General features: G+C 57.1%; 1 protein-coding gene across 17 annotated transcripts in view; it reads left to right on the plus strand.

The window, feature by feature from the left end:
* Nucleotides 1-12,476, plus strand: part of PTPRS (protein tyrosine phosphatase receptor type S) — a 151,073-nt gene that overhangs the window by 41,939 nt on the left and 96,658 nt on the right. For all 17 annotated transcript variants that reach the window (XM_032203550.1, XM_032203557.1, XM_032203553.1 and 14 more), the window contains exon 2: nucleotides 9,779-9,946. In XM_032203550.1, coding sequence (XP_032059441.1) covers nucleotides 9,859-9,946 — 88 coding nt within the window. In that variant the 5' untranslated portion in view covers nucleotides 9,779-9,858. The remainder of the gene's footprint in view (nucleotides 1-9,778; nucleotides 9,947-12,476) is intronic.

Here is a 12,476-nt window from a genome sequence, read left to right on the forward strand (position 1 = left end):
CCCTGTGCTGGGGCCGTCTGTGTGCCACCGCTGTCTGATGGACGGATGTGGCACCAGGGGATGTGCTCAGCATAAAGGAACCATTTGGGAAATTTGGAACAACGGGGGTCTGGAAGGAAGGTGGTGGTCCTGGAGTGATGGTGTTGAGGGAGGAATGGTGGTGGTCCTGGTGAGATGGTGTCCTGGAAGGAGCAGTGGTGGTCCTGGCATGCTGATATTCTGGAAGGAGCAGTGGTGGTGGTCCTGGAACAAGGCCGTTTTGGTAGGAGGGATGTTGGTCCTGGCGTGTCGATGTTCCTGGCCTTCCGGGGCCATGGGCAGCACCTGGCCGTGCTCCCGGCTGCCCGCTCAGCCCCGTGGAACTGGAGATGCTGGAGACGCTTTGCTGGGCCCCGCCGTGCTGTCCCCTGCCTCTGGCCCTGAGCTGGGGAGGGGAACAGGAGGGGGGTCCCCAGCGCCTCCTGCTTTGGGACGTGGCAGCGCCCGGAGCTGGGATGGGGGAGGCTGTGGGGCAGCTCCCAAAGGCAGAGAGCTGTGGAGTCAGGAGGGTCAGGAAAAGCCAGGAGTGTTGCAGAGGGGGCTGAGCCCTCACAGGGAGGCTCTGCCTTTCGGGGCCCGCAGCTCTCTCCCTTTGGTAACTGGCGGGGACGGCAGGGCCGCGTTTCCCAGCGGCTCCAGATGGCACGGCGAGAATCCAAGCGTTTTCTGCAATATGGTGGCTTCCACGCGTCCGAAGGGGAGATTTGCTGCTGGCCCCATTCCCATTTGGCTCGGCGCCGCCGAGGATGGCCGAGGCGCTGCCCGGCCAGGCAGAGGGGGTCTGGGTGCTGGCGAGCTCCCTGCGCCGCCCTCGGCTGCTTCTTGGGGGCAGCTCTCATCCTGCCCTGCAGCAAACAGAGGACAAAAAGCATCCTGCTGCCTCGCCAGGCTCACTCCATCGCGTGTTGATGGTCTTAACGTGCCAGGTGGGGTCTGCTGGAATTTGGGGTGATGGGTAGGATCTGCCAGGGCCCTCTCACAAGCTCCTTTCCTGCTGCAGGAGGGCTGTTAGCAGCCTCTGAGTGCTTATTAATGTTTTAAGCAGCCTCTGATGCCTCCCCGGTGTGGGCTGGCTGCGTTTGGGTTGCGTTATCGCAGCCACCTCCGGGTGGGACAGCCGCTAGCCTGCAGGACCGCGCTCCTACAGCCGCTCGGAGCAGAGAGGGGGGAAAATCAGCTTTAATAGAAAGACCCCAGCAGGGCGAGAGCTGGAGGATGGCGAGGAGGACGTTACTCCCGATTTCTGCTTGTTTAGCAGCCTCTTAATTCCTCATCTCACGCGGAGGATGGAAATTGCAGGCGAGCCCTGCCTGGCCGAGCCGCTCGGCTCAGCGCTGCTCCTGCCTGGCACCGTGCGGGTGCTTTGTGGGGCTCTGTGGGGTTAAGGTGACTCCTGCAGGCACCCGCTGGAGCCGGGGCCCTCTGCGAGGATGTGACAAGAGCCAGAGGCTTCCCTAGGCAGACGAGGCAGAATAAAATCAGCGAGCACGGAGCGTGGAAGCGGCTCCCCGGCTCTGCTGACCTTGAGCAGCGCAGCCGCTGACTCTGCCCGGTGTGCTCGGTGGCTGCTGGTCCTCCACCAGCCCAGGCTGGGACCCAGCATCATCCCAGCTCAGCTCCTAAACTCAGATGAGATCATGGCAGTGAGTGATGGATGGGATTTTTTTCTTTCTCTCCTTCTCCCTTAATCTCCCCTGGCTGGTGGGTCTGAGACACAGGATTCCTGCTAGCGCACGGGAAGGGATTTGCTCATCTTCTGTCTTGCAAGCTGAAAAGCAAATCCTCTTTACGGACTTTAACCCCCCTGTGCATGCTGGCAGGGCTGGGACGCTTGGCAAGGAGATGGTGGGGGAGAGACTCTGCAGGAAAAGGGCTGGCCTTAAACACCAGAGGGGAGGATGGGGAGCGGCATCCCGAGCCCTCGGTGGCCCAGGGGTGCAGCGTAGCCTCGTGGTGGTCTTGCCTGCAGCTCCCTGGTTCCTGGGCTGGGAAGGGCCCATCCAGAGGCATCCGTGGGGCCGTGGAGGGGTAGTGGCATTGCTCTAGGAGCTGACCTGCAGCAGGTCCCCGGGGTGGGTGAAGCAGCCCCGGTGCTGGCGGGTGGGTGAAAGTGCTCCAGTGCCTGGCTCCCGAGCTGGCTGCTGCAGAGCCCGGGGAGACAGCCAGCCCCTGCTGATAGCCCTGAGGAGCTTTACTTGCCGATAGCTAATCAGCAAGATGAGAGCTGTCGTGGCAAAGCTGTTCCCATGGTAAGGACCAGATCAGCTCGCCGTCCTTCGTGCTGCAGCTCAGGCCCCGTCCTCGCCGTGCTGGGGGATTTGCTGCCAAGCAGCCGCACGCGCCCCACTCCCACCGATGCTCCTTGACCTGTCCCAGCCGTACCTTTTTCTTGGGGTAAGAAACAAACCAGATCGTCAGCTGCTCTGCTGCCACAGTGGTTTTCCTGTACCACCAAACAGCACTGAGGCTAAACTTGGCTTGCTTGCTTCGTTACTTTGATTTCCTCTCCTTTGGTCTCTGCCACGGGTGCGCAGGGGGCACCGGCCTCGTGCAGGGACCACAGCGCTCCCGGGTCTCCTCCCAGGCTGCCTACCCAGAGGCTTGCAGGCCAGAGCAGCTGTGTTGTGCACGAGCCATAGAAGGAAATGTATTTCTTCCCCCTTTTTTTTTTTTTGTTTCCTGAGACTTTTGGCTTTCCAGTACGTGGGCTTGAGCTGTTCCAGCCTCAGGAGTTGCTTTTTCCTGATTTGAAAAGCGAGGGCAGTCCCTCGGCATCTCCTGGCCATGGGAGACCCAGAAAATGGTGAGCATGAGGTTAAATCCAGCCCAACTCCGTGGTAGTCAGTAGGAGCCTCTCTGGGGTCAGTGGGGTGTGAGGGAGGGGGGCTCCTGCCTGGGTCTGTGGGGTTTCAATGGGCTTCTCCAGGGCGCTGAGTTTTCAGTGAGTTTTGGTGTTTGGTTTTGGCCTGGTGTAGTTTGGGGATTTTTTGCTCTATTTCTGTCGTAGCTCATGGTATCGGGGGCTGTGTCTAGGCAGAAAAATAAAGGAGCAAAGCAAGGGCTGGGCTCTGCAGCGCTCCTGGAGATGATGACTGTGATGCCTGCAGCCAGGGGGTGCCAGCGCCGGGGCACGAGGCCCCACAGCAGCACAGGGAGGGACTGGTCACCACCATCCCACGGGGCCCCGCAAGCTGCCTGGGCACCTGCTTCAGCAGAGAAGATCCACGAGGAGCTGGAGAGCAGATGAAGATGACAAACGGAGGCAATCGATCAGCAATCGCCTGTAATGAGAAGGTCGCTCTTGCGAGAGGGCTGCTGACATCCTGCACCGGTCCAGCGCCCTGAGCTGGAACTGATAAAGCACCCCGCGTTCCTAATTAAGTCTCCTTTTCTCTTCCCTTTTGCTTTTTCATCGCTTTTTTCTGTCTCCTGCTTGGGCTGAGGGCTGGTAGAAGACGCACTGCTTGGGTGCAAACTTGTGCCAGCAGGAGGAGGGCAGGGTGCGTCCCCCCAAAACACCGGTGCTTTGCCGGGGAGCAACCACTCCGCGCGCCTGGCCAAGGTGCTGCAGCCAGGAACCCACCGACAGCCCTCCGGGGAGGTTTGCACGAGACCCTTTGCTAATATTGCTGAGAAAGCACCTTAGGGTGCTCTCAAAGAGCACCCTAAGGGCATCTTACGGTGCTCTGAGCTGGCAGGCAGGGAGAGCGGCTCGGAGGGCGGCGAGGTGGTGAGATGCGGTGCCAGGCTGCTGCGTGGAGGGAGCAGGAAGCCAAGGCTGGAGGGGTTCGCCTGTTGGGAGACACTGATGCTGTCTGGATGTCAGAAAAGCACTGGTTCCATGGCTCAGTACTTCCCTCATGATGATTTTCTCCGTAGCATTGTTTTCTCGCAGAGGATGGTGTTTATTCCCCTCACGGAGTCTGTTGGGCGCGCTGTGCTGAGGTGAGGCCATGAGGTGATGATTTACCCAGCGGTGCTGGCTGCGCCCCCAGGAGCTCCCAGCCTGTCAGGCAGCTGAGCCGGGGCTCATGATGAGCGGCTTCCTAAAGAGAGGAAGAAAGCTCGGAGGCCTGGCAGAAAGAAAGAAAAGCAAACTGATACCCTGAACCATGAGGGAACAGGGCTGCCAGTGGTCACTGATGCTGGGAGGTGCTCAGTGGAGATCTGCGGGGTTCATCGGTGAAGGCTGGAGGCTGGCACGTGCCAGCAAAGGGAGGAGGAGAAGAGCAGGGAGAACGTGGCCCTGGGTCTGATTTTTCCCCACCTTGCCCCTTCGTGTGTTCCCGAAGCCCCAAGGGGAAGGCACAGCCTCAGGGCTCTGCACTGGGCTGGCTGGATGCAGCCCAGGCACACTGCTCGCCCCAGCACCACCTCCCTCGCTGCTTTTTGCTCTGCCTTCACACGACCGGGCCCTCAGAGCCCTCCCAGGGCTGCAGCAGCACGTGGCGTGGTGGGCTTGGGCTTAGCCGAGGTGCTCTGCTTCCTCCTCCTCCTCATCATCATCATCCCCATGGACCCGTTCGTGCTGCGCTGCACCTGCCGGCCGCATCCCGGCCGCCTCAGACACATCTCCGCCTGTCAGAGCTGTCACTGCGGGGACACGCTGGGCCGAAATTAATTTCTCCCGATGCTGGAGCCCAGCTCAGAGCTCCTCTCGCTCCTCCTGCCCTGACCACGGCTTAACCCTCGCCGTGCCATCGTGCCCACGGGCAGCAGCACCCGCATTGCTGCCCCCAGAGCTCCTCGGGGACGGTGCTGGGCACGTGGCGTGCACGAAAGGACCAGAGACGCTGTGAGAAGCAAGGAGGAGTGTGGCTGTGTGCAAACACAGCGAGAGGCAGCACGACTTCATGCTCAGAGCTCTCTGAGTGTGCAGTTTCGTCTGGGTTCCCGCTCCGTGAAGAGGGATAACGCTGTCATATTAAAGCACTTGGAGATCTGCGGATGAAAAGCAGCGGATAGGAGCGCGGCAGTCCTGATCAAAGCTCTTTTTCCTCCATCTGTGTTTGTTTCCCCATGGAAGATAATACTCTGCCTCTTTCTTGTAAATATTTTCGTTAAGATCTGAGTCGCTCCGCGATGGATAAACAGGCGTGCTTGGCTCTGGAGGGGCTCTGCTGGCTGCTGGAGCTGCGGCTGCCAGACCAGGGCCTGCGTCTTGAGGTGGGCTGGGGAGTGTCAAGGAGGGGCTGCGTCCAGAGATTTTGGGGGCTGACTTGGAAATGCCCCAAGACCTCGTTTTTCAGGCAGGGAGGTGCGTGTGGAGCTCAGCCCCTGGAGCTGGGCACCTCCAGCCACCAGCTGGCCTTGCAGGGAGCTTCGCTGGCGGACGGGGCTTGTTTTTTGCTGCCGTGGGGAAGGTGACGGGAGCACGGCGGTCCCATATGCACCAGCAGAAACCAAGGCTCTGAGCAGCACCAGGGTCTGTGGGGCAGCTGCTGAGCCGAAAACCCAGAGGGAAAGGTGGTTTGGGGGGGGCTTGGTTGGCCCGAGGAGTGTGATGGAGCAGGCACGGGGGGGCTGCAGAGCATCGGGACCTTCCTTGTTGCGAGGGGAAGGATGCAAATGAAGGGGGTGCGTGGTGCAGGTCCCAGCAAGACCCGTGCGTTTGGCTTTCATGCCTGGGGGGTGTTTTTTCCTCCGTGTCAGTAGCAGCAGGGGGCTGTTGGGCAGCTCAGCCTCTGGGGCAGCCTCCCTGGGAGCTCGCGAGGCTGAGCGCTCGCTTCTGGAGCAGGGGCACCACGGCCACCTCCCTCCCCACCAGCACTACCTTGCACGTGACAGCGAGGGAATTAGGGTGGCTGCCATCTCCCCCCCCCCATTTAATAGGGTTTAGCTGGTCAGCACGATACCGGGTGGGGAGGGGAAGTGAGCGGCAGCAGCATGTACTTGGAATCACGTCTTCATGCTCTATTTCCCCAGGAAACCAGGCAAATTGTGGCCAGCAGAGCAGCCCGGCTGCCAGGAGGAAGCTGCACGTTGGCATCCCCTTGTCCCAGCACCGGGCCCACGATGGTCCCAGGCCACGTCCCAGTTGCCACCGGTGCCACCAGCACTGGCGTCACCGTCCCAGCCCCAGCAGGGTTGGGATTGCTGGGGGGGGAGATTAAAATCTCGGCTCTCCCCTCCCCAAGGGAGGTGCCAAATGAGATATTGGCTGGGCTAAAAGCTCTTCTTTCTTCCTTTAAAGAGGTTGCTGGGAGGAAATGAAGCGCCCCACTGACCTTTGTTAATTCAGAGCGCAAACGAAGCCGGTGCTGCTGGAAGGAGGAGAGACCTCGGCGCAGCCCCGTGCCTCTAAGGTGTTTGCTTCGATTGCTGCGTCTAATGGGAGTCGTTCTCCCGCCGCAGCTACTGGAAATGAAGATGTTTAATCATCTGCTAGATCTGTGTGGAAGTTTCAGCAGGGAATTTATTTAAAATGGCCCTTCTCCCTTTTGCGTGCGGGTGAAACAGAAGCAAGAGAAGCCCCGAACGCGTTTTGGGGAGCTGTTTTCCAGTTGTTTCATTCTAGGGAGTCCGAAACGAAGCCGTGCTCCCTGCTGGATTTCTTTTAACTGCAGAGCAAACATTTCAGCCGCAGGTTTGATGCGGGCTAAGCGAAGCTAATAAATGGCAAAATGCCTGCGTGGCTCTGCCCCCTCCGATGCCCGTAGCTGTGCAGACACTTTTATTTCAAGCACTGCTTCCCACAAGCTCCCTCCTTAAGCAGCAGGAACCAAGCTGGCCAAAGTGGTCTGCAGGCAAAGCCCTCCTCTATCCCCTTGGATACCCAAAGGAGCTTACAGGAGCTAGGTGTCCAGCACCCTCTGAAATGGGAGTTGCTGGGAGGAAAATCTTCAAAAGCATCTTAGCGGCTTAGCTTAAGTCCCTTTGACTCTCAATGGAACTTAAGCTCTTAAGAAATGTTGGTGCTTTGGGGCGTTTCACCCTTTGTTCCCAGCACCCGTGGGTCCCCGCAAGCCCCTTGCTCTGTAGGGGCTGGAGGAGCCCCAGCTGGAAGCTGCTTCCTGCAAACACCTCTCCATTTCATTAGTTTTAGTAATATTCTGAAAGATCTTGTGCACAGCGCCTACAAGATGCGCATTTGCATGCTTAAAGCTGGAGATCAGGCAGCGTGCAAGAAAAAATGTCTTACAGGAGTTCTTTTACTGTAAGAATTAATCTTATTCCTGAAATGTGACCGTATCTAGCACAAATCTGACCCCACTGGGGGGCCGCGGCTTCACTTAATTGCATTCTTTAGCCAGGATTGAGGTCTATTGGGTGGCTTGCTCCTGTTGCAGGAGATTCTGTGCCAGGGAATTTAGTGAGAGTTTGGGGGTCCGTGGAGCAGTGCAGGAGCAGAGCCAGGCGGGGGGAGTGATGTGAGCCTGCTGCAGAGAACACAGACAAGGTAAGCCGCGCACACGCAGAGGAAGGGAGAGGATGGCTGATGAAACCCTTGCGATCTGAGCGTTCACCAAAGCGATTCCCACTCGAATTCAGCACCGCCTGGAGGGCGGGAGAGGCTTGTTCCACGGTGCCTGGGTTTCCAAATGTTGCGTGTTCGGCGTTGTGGGCAGGAATCGTGCAGTGAATGAGAGTTTGTTCCCAGTCTCTCTGTTCCCAGAGCTGACTCCTGCCCCAGTCCCCCCTTGACACCCACGGGGTGCCGGCTGGGTGCACGTCTTGGTGTCCTGAAATCCCGTGTCTGGGGGGAGACAGCCGGTGCCGTACCTGCTCTGAAGGATGAGCTGCTGGATTGAAGTTGACGTGTCCTAATATCTCTGCCAGCACTTTCTGTCTCCATCAAGGGCTCGGGAAGCACATTAGCAGTGGAGCAGAAGTGTCACCCTCTGGCATCTCCTTCTCTAATCTTGGAGCTGTTGCCGTGTCCCCTTAACCAGACCTTCTCCATCGGAGCCCATTACATGGCATGAAAAGCCACGCTAGATGCAGGAGAGAAGGGGGAACGTTTCCCCTACATGCCTGCGTTCAGCTCCATTTTTGGGGGGTCAGGTTGTGTGGGGCAGCCTTGTCTGCTCTGATGGCACGTGTCAAGAGTGGATGAGGAGCATGGAGATGTTGGGTGGCATTTACTGGGACTGGGCAGGGAGGGACGGACTTGTCTGTGATAAGAACAAACAGTTTGTGAAAGTTTTATCAGGTTTTGAAATACAGAGACCTTAAAGGGTTGGGAGGACGCCTGCACTCTGATTCCTGCCCCTCCAGCCCCCCTGATGGGACCTAGGAGCTGGGTGACTCCGAAGCAGGGAGAAGGGAGAGCCAGCAAACAGCAACTAGTTCTGTTTGTTGTGCTGGCAGCGGTGCCACATCCCCAATTTAATTAACAGTTACTGTCGCAGCTAGTCTTAATGGTCCTGGTCTCTGCTCACCTCTGACAACACCAAAAGAAAGCCCAGCGCCCTGCAACCCCGCGAGCCCCCCGTTAAGTCTGGCTGGAGCCTCTGCGTGCTGCTCTAATCGCGTCTGGAACAAACATTTGAAGAGATTCCCGGTGGTATAATCCAGATTTTTTTTTCTCTTGTACGAGTATCAGTATTTCTGCTGCATTTTCACAAGCCAGCGCTGAAGCAGGCAGGATCTAGAGTAGCACAGAGCGCACAGCAGAGGCTTTGTAATCCTCAAAGTGCGAGTCCAAAGCTTCTCTCTGAAAAGTTGCTCCTCAGGGCCGAGTACATGTGGGGACTTCTTGTTTATCCTAGATTTTCTTTTAATTCTGTACGGTTCAGCCTTGGAGAGTTAATGGGACCGAAAAAGATGAAAATGCCCCTTCACACTGCCTGTCCCGATGGTTTCATGCCCTGATGTGTATCAGAAAGCTTCAGCAGCCGCGCTATCCCCTTAGTCCTAAAGCCTTTGATCGCTGTACAACATCTCCTACCTGGCTCTTCTCCAAGAGGTGACAAACCCTGGGTTTGATTTTTAATTGGGGTAAGTGATGGCAGGAAGGAATCTGCACAGATCTGAGAGCATCCTTCCCACAACGCCGGCCCGTCACGGCGGCACTCAGCCTGCCTGACGGAGGAGCCGTGCGGCCGTGGCCCTACCAGGAGGTTTTGTTGCAGTTTTCGCCGTCTCTCGCCTCTATTTTCAGCCCTTTGGGGGCACAACTCTGTCGCTGACATATGGGGTGGGGGGACTTGCTGTGAACACAGCTCCCTTAATGCCACTGCAGCTTTGCGAAGGGATCAGCCTCAGCAACCAAAAGGGGACACAGGGGAGGCATCTCCTGCTTCAGCTTCCCTTTTGTGGGCAATATTTTTCTTCCTTTCTGTCTTTTTTGCGTGTGGGGTTTCCCTTTTTCCCCTCCCAGCCCAGCGTGTTGTGGAAAAATCCCCCTTTGAGAGGGGCTCCGGGCCCTGTCAGCTCGGATCCCTTCACACCTCGCTGCTCGCCAGCGCTGCTCCTCTCCCATGTTAGGGACAGGGCGTGGGGCTGGGGGAAGCCGACGGGTACCAAACTTTAAACACGGGCCCTGTGCAGTGGCTGCCTCCTGATTACCCTTCCTTTTTCTCCCTCTGTGTGGGTGCTGGGCAGGAATTCACTGTTAGCTGCTATGGCCCTGATCCCTTGGTGGCATCAAGGCCCTCTCTCCTCGCAGAGACCGTGTGTGGCCACAGCTTTCCTGAGCTCCTGCTGCTTTTTTGGGCTCTGTCCGGCCGCCCCGTACCTCGACACCATCCATTACCCTCGTTCCCCTCTCTGAGTGCTCTCCCCTTTCCCTCTGCAGGTGCTGACGACGCTGGGGACGCGCTGTGAGGCCTGCTGAGCTGGAGCCTTCCCGGCTGGCGCTGAAGGCCGCTGCAGAGGATGAGGATCCTTCCCAGCCCTGGGATGTCTGCGCTGGTCTCCCTCGTGAACCTCCTCTCCGTGCTGCTGATCGGTTGCATAGCTGAAAGTAAGTCTGGGCCGGGCCCCTGCCCTCTTCTTTCACCCGTGCCTCAGTTTCCCTGGAGAACAACAGCAGGGCAGGCTTCAGTGCAGAGAGCCAGCAAATGGATGCCCAAATTTTTCACGTTAGGGAAGTGCTCAGGACTTGATGATGTTTCTTAATTTTTCAGCATCTTTAGCTCTCTGCTAGCGCCTTGCTGTTGTTCCCAGTCCTGCCTTGCAGGGATGTTGTAGGGCAGCTAGGTCCCAGCCTGCTTTGAATTTGGGGTTGCCCCTCAGGCTGCCAAAGAGCTGGGTAGAAGGGGAGGGAGGTGCCTGGCAGCTCTGCTGGGACCTCCACCCCTGCTCCTGGCCCCATCTCCACCCAGCTGGCCCCTATTGTCCCCTCCTGCTCCGTCCTTCCAGGCGCCTGTCAGACACCAGTGACCGCTGTCACGTTACTCGCTGGGGCTGGATTCACAACAGCATCCAAAGAAAGAGTATTACATTTCTCCTTCCCCTGAATGAACCGGGTCCAGTTTAACACACTTTTTATCTTTGCTGCCTTTCAATTCTTGCTTTAAAAAATGAAAAGGGGAAGGGAAAAAAAAAAAAAGTGAAAATCTTTGGCGACTCAAATGTAATGTTCCTTCGACATGAAGGCTGAGCGCTTGGGATCAGTGGGGAATAGACTCTTCCAAGCTGATTGAATTATAAATTTTTTTTTTCCTCCCCAGCAAAGCTGCTTGAAGCTGGTGAGAGGGCTGCTCTGGTCAGTGTAGCCCTTGACAGCTTTTAACATAATCGCTTCGTTATCGGGGTTTATTAAGATGACGCAGTCATTGGGGATTGAATGGGATGCTCGACCTTTTGTTGCTGAGAAATTTTTTTGCACAGCGCTTTCTCTCTTCCCTGTAGTAGGCAAATGGGGATGTGTTTGCCTTGCCTTGCTCCTCAGTTTTGTTCAGTTAGCCCCTCTTTGCAGGGAGAAATGTCCGTATGCAGAACAATAATGTTTGCTTTTGTTTTCTTCATTTAATAAGCTTGGGAAGTGAGCTGGGTCCAGGTAAGTTTGTTATAGGGCCGCTTTTCTGGTGTGTAGCTTTGGGCCAGCCTGTAACTCAAATGGTGCTGCCACTTTTCATAAATTTGTCCCCAAGCTTCAGTTTGAGAATCCATTGTGAACGATTTGCCCAAGTATTTATCCAGGGTCCTATTTGGATATTGCAGCCACTGCTCTTGTAGGTTCTTACAAGCACCTCGGGTGGATGGTTGAACTGCCTGGTGAGCTCCAGCCGTGCTCAGAGCGGCCTTGTTGGCATCTGAAAGTGGGTGTTGGGGCTAAGCAGGCTTCTACCTGCACTGGCTCCTGCCAAAACAGGAGACTGAAGGCAGAAATGTCCACCCCTGGCTCTTTGTGCAGGAGGGAAGAGGGCACTGACAGTAGAAAACCCCATGGTAGGGCTGCAGAGTCGCATTCGTGCTGCTGCTGTGCTGTGGCACTGCTGGGCAATCACTTTGTCCTGGGTTTTCAAAGCAAGCAGTGCAGCTTCGCAGGCACAGATGGAGAGTTTGTGTGCCTGCAAGTGCATCTTTGTGTGCGTACAGCCCTGATTCATCTGTTGTGATGTCTGAGTGCCTGTGAAAACCGGAGTCCTTTTCCTTTGTAAACGTGCACCGAGCTCACCGAGCTGCTGGGAGCGAGCGGGCACTCTGCAGGCTCAGGGCTTCTCCCAACTTCTGGGTGACTCCAGTTTCTCTGTGGTCTCAGTTTTCCCAGGAAGGAACGAGTGTCTCGTCCAACCCTGTCTTCTGTGGGGTGAGATTTGCTCAGCAGAGCTGGAGATCCCACACCTGAGCGCTGGGAAGGGTCTCCGGTGGCAGTGTGCCCTCGGGAAGGGCTGGTGCTGGTCGGGCACAGCCAGCACCAGTTGCATGGCCCCAGCCCTGCTGAAATCTGTCAGTGCTCGGCAGGCACCTTGCTGCCAGCAGCTCGCCTTCTCTCTCCTCTAGTTCTGCAGTGTCCTTGGGTTCTGAACAGGGAAGCTTTGTGCTTTTTTTTTCCTCCTACTGCTCACAGATTCACGGAGGGGAGCTTTACAGGCTGCAGGACTCGGCGTCCACGGCAGAGCTGCTGTTACCTGCTTGAGCTGCAGATGGAGTTGGCCCAGGAGTTTTTCTCCTAACCTGTAGAACAGGGCAGCATCTCCTTCACCTGGGTAGCCTTGGGGATGCTCTCCCATCTGTGCCAGCTCCTTGAACCGCTCTGAGGCTGCAGCTGTTAGTGGCTGCCTGGTGATGGTGAGCTGAGACCCCCTGATTTTGGAGGGACTGCTGAATTCTGCCTATGCCAGGCGCGTCAGTAGCATCCCAGCTCGTCTGCGATGCTCCCCACTGAGGCATAGAAACAGCAAACAGCTTTGTCTGTCACAACTGCAGAGACTGCGTGAGGAGCTGTCACTCTGTTCTGACAATGTCCTCTCCCATCAGATGGCCCTGGGCTCTGTCACGCTGCCTCTCGCGTAATCCCTTGGCCGGCATCCATTTGGCCGGCGCTC

The sequence above is a fragment of the Aythya fuligula genome, chromosome 26 (genome assembly GCF_009819795.1).
Source record: "Aythya fuligula isolate bAytFul2 chromosome 26, bAytFul2.pri, whole genome shotgun sequence".
Classification (NCBI taxonomy): Eukaryota; Metazoa; Chordata; class Aves; order Anseriformes; family Anatidae; genus Aythya; species Aythya fuligula.